The 9,798-nt window shown below is 35.9% G+C and overlaps 1 protein-coding gene across 1 annotated transcript in view; it reads right to left on the reverse strand.

Moving 5' to 3' along the window:
- Positions 1–6,175, reverse strand: part of odad3 (outer dynein arm docking complex subunit 3) — a gene marked incomplete at both ends in the record, with an annotated part of 6,403 nt that extends 228 nt beyond the window's left edge. Inside the window, 12 exons of the mRNA XM_079264240.1 lie at positions 1–74; positions 598–747; positions 873–1,029; positions 1,113–1,273; positions 1,387–1,536; positions 1,808–1,930; positions 2,772–2,897; positions 3,568–3,669; positions 3,761–3,952; positions 5,288–5,365; positions 5,500–5,621; positions 6,097–6,175. The exon at positions 1–74 is cut by the window's left edge and continues 11 nt beyond it. Coding sequence (XP_079120366.1) covers positions 1–74; positions 598–747; positions 873–1,029; positions 1,113–1,273; positions 1,387–1,536; positions 1,808–1,930; positions 2,772–2,897; positions 3,568–3,669; positions 3,761–3,952; positions 5,288–5,365; positions 5,500–5,621; positions 6,097–6,175 — 1,514 coding nt within the window. The remainder of the gene's footprint in view (positions 75–597; positions 748–872; positions 1,030–1,112; positions 1,274–1,386; positions 1,537–1,807; positions 1,931–2,771; positions 2,898–3,567; positions 3,670–3,760; positions 3,953–5,287; positions 5,366–5,499; positions 5,622–6,096) is intronic.
- Between the last annotated feature and the right edge of the window lie 3,623 nt (positions 6,176–9,798).

Raw genomic sequence — 9,798 nt, forward strand, 5'->3', positions numbered from 1 at the left:
AGATCTACAGCCTGGTCCTCAGATAGTTTGACTTGGCTGTATTCAGGTAATTTCCCCTCAATCGTGACATAAAACTGTTCAAAGCAACATAAAATCTCTTTTTAACATTGCAAAGGGACAACATGGTTAAAAAATTATTTAGTTTAAGTCTTTTAAGAATCAACCCTCTGTGATAAAATATATCACAGAAATATTAATATGGTTTCATTTAAAAATAAACATTTTGCAAGTTTTTATTAACATGATGAAATAGAAATAGTTAATACAAAGTGATGCTTGTCATTGAAGCTCTGTTTTATCTTTCTCAAACTTTGGTCTCTTCATTCACATGATAACAAAGCAATGAGTATCAGTCAAGCAAACAACTGATACATTATTTTTATGTTTTCAGCTCAATCTGATCACTGATTTCTACTTAAAAGCCCAAAATATAATGGTCTAACAGAACACTTCTGTGTTTATTAAGTATTGACTCTTGTCATCATTTTCTGGACACAAAAGCAACCAATCACAGAAGAGCAGTTATCATTAAAACCATTGTTCTGAATCTCATCCAAAACCTCTATTTAAATGTATATTTTATAAAGATTTTCTCACCTCATCTTCCTCTATCTCCTTTGTGATAGCAGCCAGATCCTTTCCTTCAAACTCCTTGTTTAATAACTGCAGTTTCATCTCACACTGACTCATTAGCACTACCACAAACTCATCTGAGTCCACATGAACTTTAGTCACTGTGTCCTCACTCTAGATGAGGTACAGAAGAATAAACATCATAAAAATATTGACAGAACGGAAACTTAATATGACAAATGTTGTGTTAAAAGAAGTACTAACACGTGATGTTAAACCAAAGTTTTTCTATTTTTTACCTGTGCAATGTGTTGTAGTTTTTCTACCAAGTGCTCAACTCCAGCTCGTACAGTACTAAGGGTTTTCACCAACCAATCCAGGCGCTCTTTGGCTGTGTCACACAGCTGTTGCTGAGCCTGAAGTCGATGTCTTGACTCCTCCAACATCTGTTGCTCACTAATAAAACAACAAAGCAAAGTGGAGGCTTGGCAAGTGAACCTCCAAATAAATACAGGCTGAAAGAACACAAAGGATCTCACCTTGAGAGTTTAGCTTCTCCAGAATATTTCATTTCCTCAAACTGTTGGTAGAGGAGCTTCTTCTGCTCCTTCAGCTGAACCAGGAGCTGCTCATTCTCTCTCTTTAGCTTCTCCAGATTTTGACGTGTTGTCTTCTGAGAGATGAAGCACTCCACTATCTCCTACACAGATAAAATGTGCAGTAAAAAAAAAAACAAAACATGCAGTATATTAACAATAGCATGGGTGGTTTTGTTTGTTCTATGTCTTTAAAAAGTTTCCTTTTACATCTTACCTCCATATTTATGACCCCAGTGGCTTCCTTGATGCATCTATAGGCCTCTTCAAAGACTGAAATGGCTTTTTCCTCCTCACCTGCCATCCTAGTGGTGCTGCGCTGGGTGTCGCTGCTCAGTTCATCTGGCTGCATCGTTACTCTCTGAGCCTGCACACCACAATGTTTGGATCTGGTACTGGCTTATTTTCTTACATTTAAGTGTTGAATAAGATAATATTTTACTAAAGTTAAGACAACAATGAGATATCTTTCTTCTACGGCCATTCAGAGCTAACAAATAACATATATTTGATTTTGGTTTAAATCAGACATTCAATCTCAAAAACAAACTCTGTGAGACAATAATTCAGGCAATTAAAGAGTAAATAAACTAAAGATGATAGAATATGAATACTCTGAGTAATCACATGTATCTCACCCTTCTATCATTTTTGTCAGTTTGGTCTTTGCGCTCGCCGGCCCTCTTCTTGTAACTTTCTATAATACGCTCTCTCTCCTTACGCTCTTTGTATAGCAGTTCCTCCTGCCGCTGTAACTCGGCCTGATGGAAAGGCAGTGAGGAAACACAAGGAAATGGTTAGAGAAACAACGTTTGGTATGACACCATTTTTAAAAAAAAAAATCATCCTTACATGACCAAAAAGATATTTTTTTATGTTTGAAGGGGTTGTGGGAAGAAATTCCCCGACTCACAGAGATGGAAAAAATAACAGACAATACAGTTGTGCTGATATGTATTCATCCCCTTTCATTAAAGAAAAGGTTGAATTTACAACAGTCACTCAAATAACTGGAGACTTAAAAAAGGAACAATAACTAAAAAGTAGCAAAAATATAATTTAGTAATATAAGAGACTTTTTTTTTCCATTTAATTGAGTTGAAGAAAAAAAGAAAAACAAACAAACAAATAGGTCCTGGACAAATTAGAGCACTTTTCTGTTGAACAGTGGAACAAAATACCTGTCAACAGGTGCAGAAGTCCGACTGAGAGGAACAGAAAACACCTGACTGTAGCAGAAACATTATTGTTCAACACAATATTAGTTTATGAGTGATGTTATATGTAATAAATTATCTTATTTGTTTGCTTTTTAAAAAATTTTTTTCTATAGAACCAGAATTAGAAAATAATGTCATGATTTTCTTAAAATTTTTACTATTATTACTTAAGTCAATTTCAGCTTATTTTACAGGAAGCTGTTTTTTTCCCCTTCTTTAATGAAAGGGTATGAATAAATATCAGCACAACTGTATATTTGCCTTATTTTTTGTTTGTTTTTTACTTGTTGCTCCGATTAAATATTTAAGAGGATTACAGGATAATCTCTTTAAGTTTAAGTGAGAGGCGCTCCATGAATGACAAATTAAGGGTGCAGATCACCTTAGCTGCTTCTTTGGAAAGCTGAGCTTGATTTTTCATAAGATGCAGGTTATGAAGCTCCTCTCTTTGCCTCAAGAGTTCTGCTTCGACTCTATCCAACTGGTCCTGGAAAGTCAGACTTTCATCCTGAACAGATAAAGGTGAAAAATAAGAAAAGGAACGGTGAAAAACAGGGGCAACAAAAACAGTAAAATTTGTGAACTAGTGAATGAAAACCTATAGCTGAGGACCTTACAACTACTGTAGTTAACGCACCATAAGTCAGTAAGATAAGTAAATATAAAAAAAACTTTAAAAAGTAATGATGGAGGTGCTTTCACCATTGTGTAAAAGAGTATGCATACAGCAAAACTTTTGAAAATCTAATATTGCAGATAATCTAATGCAGAAAATTCAAAAATAATTTTGCTGGATATTGCATTACAGGGAGATATAGAGAAAACATAAAAATCTCTTCATAAGGGATAAAACTAGAAAACTCACTGACTGGCTGTATGTTCAGGAAAAACTATCAAAACCAAACATGACTATACTTGAAATTACTTTGGAAAAACTCTTGTCAATTAACTACTGGTCATACCTTTTCCTCCACTATTGTAAGAGAAAAACTAAACATATGAACGATAGGAGAGGTTGAAAATTGTCCTGTGGTCCAAAGTTTTTTAAAACTGTCCAGCGTGTCACCACAAGAGTTAACATTAATGATCCTATTGGAGGGGAATCTTCTCAGATGATGCACATATCACTTACACATTCACCCCACTTCATATGCAAATAATGTATATGCTGTACTAACCTGTAAATGATTTTTCAGCTTTATGTAGTAAATCATTATATTTTCAGCTTCCTTGCACTTGAACTGAGTTTTCTCCAGACTGTTCTCAAGGGCACGCACTTTCTGAAGGTGGGCAGAGTGGAGTTCATTAAAAATGAACACAAATAATGTGGACACAGACAAACATATTTTTAGAGATCAGAGAGGTAACAACCATGGCATCTTCCTCTTTCCCCAAAGCATGTGCATCAACATGCACTGCTCCGCTGCTGCCCTCTGTTATTAAGCTCTCATATTCCGTTTTCAGCTCATTGAGGCGCCGCTGAAAGGTCTGGGTGGTGTGTTTCTGAGCATTAAGACGCTTTGTACCAGTCAGTATCCTTCGTTCTACTGTTGCAAGGGCTGCCTGAAAAAAAACACAATCCAAGAGTGGGGAATCACTGATGTAAATAAGAAATTATGCCTTCTTGCAATTTTCAAGTTACACATCAGGACACAGTTAAAAAAAAAACATCAGGCTCCTGTCAGTTTAAAATAAGGTAAATACATCTTTACTGACAGCTAGCACTGTATTCATATTTATTGAACAAAAAATAAACCAAAATGCAGAAGCCATGTGCAAAAAGATCAAATCAAAGTAAAAATAAGTGCTGAGGGTCATCATCCTGCTGCATTACTGTTGTTGCCTTAGATTCAAGTCTTTAACATTTCTGTATTTGGAGGTGTTCATGGTTGACTCAGAGTAAGCTCAAATCATTAACTTCCCCTTTATTTTATTAACAGCTACTATGAAATGTCTGTGTTGATGTGCTGTATTTAGTTTTCATCAAATTTGGCGCACTATGGTCAAACATTTGTTATTTCTAGTGATCTGTCCAAAGAGCGTGGTTCCCAATGACCTCGGATGAAAACAGCTTTCTACTATTCATTTATACATTTATTCAATTCTTAAACCAAACAGAATTCAGTACAAATATAAATAAATAACACTAGAATCAAAATGAGTAGAGAGCTGCCCATCTCACGTAAATAACAAAATATGTATGGAAAAAATCTAACTTTTTAGAGAGGTGTGGCTTTATCCCGCAACCCTTCCAAGCCATACATACTTAGTCTTTGAAGATAGGATAGTATGAGATGCAGTTGTTGGTATTGTACAGTCTGACCTTCGGCTGAACTTGCTGGGACAACCACTCTAGGAATTTTGGTAGCGTTTTGAATGTTTTACACCTCTGAATAATCCTTCTCTCCACCACTTCTAACTCTTCCCCAGATTCATTGGCAGCAGCAGCTGTTACCCTCAAACCATTGCTGACATCTTTCCTCCTTGGTTTTATGTTAACACACACTTTAAAGCTCCAAACCAACACAGTCCTATACCCTCTGCTTTCATGCTCACCTGTACTAATGATCAGCTGAGTGCATTTAATTAGAGGCATCTGATGCTTCTTGGAAATAGAAGGTGTATTCCTATGTTTTCCAAGTACTGCACCAGCATTTTGACTAAGTTTTGGTTTAATAAATAATAAAAATACAGCCTAAGACCTAGTAAGAACAACATGACTGCTGTTTTAATATCTTGATAGAGAACAATTTAGATTTAAAAGAGCACACAGTCTAATTTTCATCCTATTATCTTCGAATAAATTGTGTAAATAGTTTCCCATTATAATTTAGAATAATAGATTATAAATGCTTTCATATCCAAAGTAGTTGCAGTGGTATTTCTACTGCTTCTTACCTTTCCTGACATTTTGCGGTAGACGTCCTTTTCCACGCCTCTATTATGAAAAGCAGATCGAAAGATATGCTCATCCCCCTGAGAAGTAAGATGCCAAAGTAAACACTGACAAGATAGCAATAAGCTTTTTATTTGTTTATTTAGTTAGAATGGATTAGACTGATATAAATGGGTCATATAGTGTACTTTAATGTCGATAGTGTTTGACTTACGCCTTTAGTTTCTGCCAGTTTTTTGTACAACCTTTTGTTCTCCAACCTCAGACTGGCGATGTACTCTTTGTTCTTCCTGATGGAGGCCTGAGAGCGCTCATAGTATGCAGTTCTGTCGCCCTCTAGTGGACACATTTAACCGGTGCATAAATAAGAAAAGGCAAAACAAGACGTCTTGTTCATGCAATTCATGCAAACAACGCACACACACACACACATATATATGTGTGTATATATATATATATATATATATATATATATATATATATATATATATATATATATATACACATATATATGTGTGTGTGTGTGTGTGTGCGTTGTTTGCATGAATTGCATGAACAAGACGTCTTGTTTTGCCTTTTCTTATTTATGCACCGGTTAAATGTGTCAGTATATGTGTGTATATATATATATATATATATATGTATATGTATGTATGTATATATATTATATATATATATATTATATGTCTGTGTGTGTGTGTGTGTGTGTGTGTGCCAGAAAATAATACACCAAGTTAACCGTGGCCCTTAGCAGCTAGGTATAAAACACACATCTTCCACAGACGCTAACTTCTTAACGAAACAAACTTACCGAGCAGTTGTATTTTAACCTGAAGTTCTGTTATTTGGTCGTGTAAAGGAGGTTTAATTGAGTTGTGAGACAACGGCATTTCCGTGCTGTTTACTGTTGTTAAAAGAGTAGAAAATATATCAGCTAACAGTCCCCTTTACCATGTCCTAACCGAAAATCTCCAACTGGCGACAGCGTTGCCTAGCAACGTGTATACTAAAGGAATGGACCTGTGCAGTGTGGTGAGAGCTCCATCCACTCTGGTACAGACGTGTGTCGCGTTGACGAAAAATAAAAAGGCTTTCTGAAATGGCAAGATCTTCGCTCTCTTCTGTTAGCGAATAAAATTGATGTTCTCCTTTCTTATTCAGAATTCCAAAAATAATGTAATTCTACCATTACCCCAAAAGTATATGCAGTAGCTTTTGATGCCATCCCTGCAGGTTCTCTTCGGGTTTTGAAAAATACTCACATTACAAGAAATACTTGTGACATGAAAAAAATATTTATCAAGAGTTTTGACATTACAAGCAAACAGTGTTAATCACAAACAGATCAGACAAGGAATAACCTGTTCATTTCCACCTGCTGCCAAATTTTCCTGGTACTCAGTATGAGAGCAGTGTGGGAGCTTGTTGGTCTTCCTTTGAGCGAGTGACAGCTTTCTCACTATAGGGCAAGGTGTCCATCTGCCAAAGACGTTCAACGCTCCTAAGAAGCTCTGGAATCTGAATGGAATCTGAAGCTGGAATTGCGGTGATGTTCAAGCACTGTTGGGCTCTAGGTGAGAGATAAACAGTAACAATTGGCCCTTGAAGTGACCACCCCAGTTGAGTGCAGACAGCAACGGGTCCACCTGAGGGGTCCTGCATGTACTGGTTGGATTTGGGTAATCAGGTGAGGCATGTCAGACCCGAGGAGTGGTTGGGCACGGTTGACCTGAGGTAATTCTCTGTATTTCTTGCAGAATTGAAATTATATATCAATTCCATACAAAGTGTGAAAAACCAAAAAGCAATCTGGACCCTTCATGTCCTGAGTGAACTGCACATATTTTGACTCTCACAAAGACATTGGCTGTTGGAAATGAATGGACAGACCGCAATACCAATACCCTCTGGCTGGTTCACTGGTTCGTTGTTTTTTACTTTGCTTTTCTTCGTAATCTATCAATACAATAAATAAAGTTGTGAAAAAATATTAATAGATAAAAATCATCGCTCTCTTCTGTAAAAAAAACACAATGGTTTTTCTATTATTCTAGTCTTTAAAACCATGGCATTAGCGGTGGTAATGATGATGTTGATGAAGATATATTTCCTGTTGACTTCTGGTCAATAGGAGTGCATTTATTGTTTCTCTAGATCATGTGCAGCACTTTGTTTTGCTCTTTGTGTGAAAAGTGCAGTGTAATAAACCTGCTTTGCCTTTATGAACGCTTCTTAGAAATCAAACAACTTTTGACCGCTAATGAAATTACACATATTCTTGCCAATAAAACAAGAATAATAAAATTTTTAGAAAAATAACCCCCCCCCCAAAAAAAAAAAAACCCAGTGGCCTCACTTCTACTCTATTTTGAACAACAAAATAACAATACAAATTTTTTATTAGTTTAAAAAATGAAAGGCACTGAAAACAAACAAACTTAAAATGTTTACAATAAATTTCTGTCATGTTTCATATTTCGTGGAGCATTAAGAAGAAAAGCTATTAAAAAACAAATAAAAACAAATAAAATCAAGGTTAAAACACTTTCATCATTTAGCAATAACTTAAGGCTGGGATGATTGCTCTTAAAACTGAGTCTGTGATTTAGCAACTTTGCTGTGGTATGTTAATACAATGAAACATATTTAGTTAAAACTGATGAAATGAAACTGGTTTCTGTTTGAACATAGACTGCATGTCTGAACACACACACAAACACACAAAAAAAAAAAAAAAAAAAAAAAAAATATATATATATATATATATATATATATATATATATACATATAATGTATAAGTATTTTTTCAGTAATGAATTTGTTACAATGTAAACTTTGCAGTATGATGGAAAAAAATCTCATCTGACGGAGAGAAACATAATGTACATGTACACCAAAGGTAATGGCACAGTCCTTTTCCTAATTTTAAACACACACACACACACACATATGCACACACGCACACACAAATAAAAGCAGCATGACATTAGTCTACAGATTTGGGCTCGTCATTGGACTTCTTCATGAGGGTGAGCAGGTTTTGTGACATGAAATATGGCCTCTCGGTAGATCCATCATTGCGCTCCAGGTCCTCCACTGTGACATGAACAGAGAGAATTTAAGAATATTTTCCAATCAGCATAGCAACACTAAACTATTATTTAACTTACTTGCAGACGCTTTGCAATTAGCTTTTGTAATTTAGCAAAAGAAGAAGGGTATAGACTTGATACACGGAATAAAAATGGGAGGGGATCGGGGACATTAGTTATAAAGAATGATTTATTCGGTCTGAATTTTCTCATTTTTCTTTAAGTATCTTTTCATTTGATATGTTCACAAATCACGACCACATAAAGTCAAAAATGTGTGATTAATAATGTTCTACTTACAATTTTGAAGGTCCACAAGCCAAAAGTGACAATAAACAAGCAAATTGACTGACACGTAAAATTACTGAAGTACCCAAAGAAGACAAAGTCTGAACTGTCTTAGACCTGGAAAATCACCAGTTTCCAGACCTTAAACCATTGTAAAGGTCACATTTACTCATTACAGAAATACAATGATTAAATACGGTCACTTTTAATCAAGATTTACATCCAAATAACTGGAATGTCATTAGTGTATTCAGTGGAAAATTAACTTACATCTTACACAAGGTGGCAGACAAGAAAAGAGGTACAAAAGCATCCAAAGATTCAAGGTGTTGCGAGCATTCAGAAGGCCATGTTAATACCATGCAGCACTTAGATGGAGAGACAGATTCAAGGGAAGGACAGAGCAAGGTAGGTTGAGTCTGTAAACAAGAAGGGGGTCAGCAGATTATGAGAGTTCATGATGTCTGCATCATGGCTACACAATCACAGCACTTAACGTCAGTCCCAAGTACCAAGGCAAGTAGGTGGCAATACATAGGGGGATCCCATCCTTGTGAGGATCTTCATAAGATCAAAGCCAAAAAAGTACATAACACACACGACTGTATATACACAAGTTCTAGATGCGAAAAAAGATCCAGTATTAATTGAGTATATCAAATAAGTCTGAAACATTTTGGTGTCAGCTGGTGGTTTGTAAACAGTGAAAGAGATTCACCATCGATTGAGATGTTTGTTCTGACTGTAAACACGGTTTTTAAGTGGTTCTGTAGTGCATCCAGTGATGGGATTAAGACAATAAATACTGACAGTAATCAGGCACAGGTTCAGCACTCACTATGTTTTACAGGACCTTCACAATATAAAAAACCTACACGTCTAAAACCAACACAAAGGAGCCTCTTTTTGTCAAGCTACAGAGATGCACTGGGGCTTTTAACCTGCTTTACTCAGCAACCTTTTCCTTGCAGACGTCACTTCACTTACATAGCAAAGCCAGCTGAAATTTTCTAGTATGCTGAACATTTAAACAGGTCCATATCTCAAAGCTTTAGGCTTTAGGTACACATCTTTCATTCTTTATGCTTTATGCCTCCCTTTCTGTGCAACATCTAGTCCTGTGGTGCTGTTGG

Source organism: Telmatherina bonti, assembly GCF_933228915.1.
Source record: "Telmatherina bonti genome assembly, contig: scaffold_268, whole genome shotgun sequence".
Lineage (NCBI taxonomy): Eukaryota > Metazoa > Chordata > Actinopteri > Atheriniformes > Telmatherinidae > Telmatherina > Telmatherina bonti.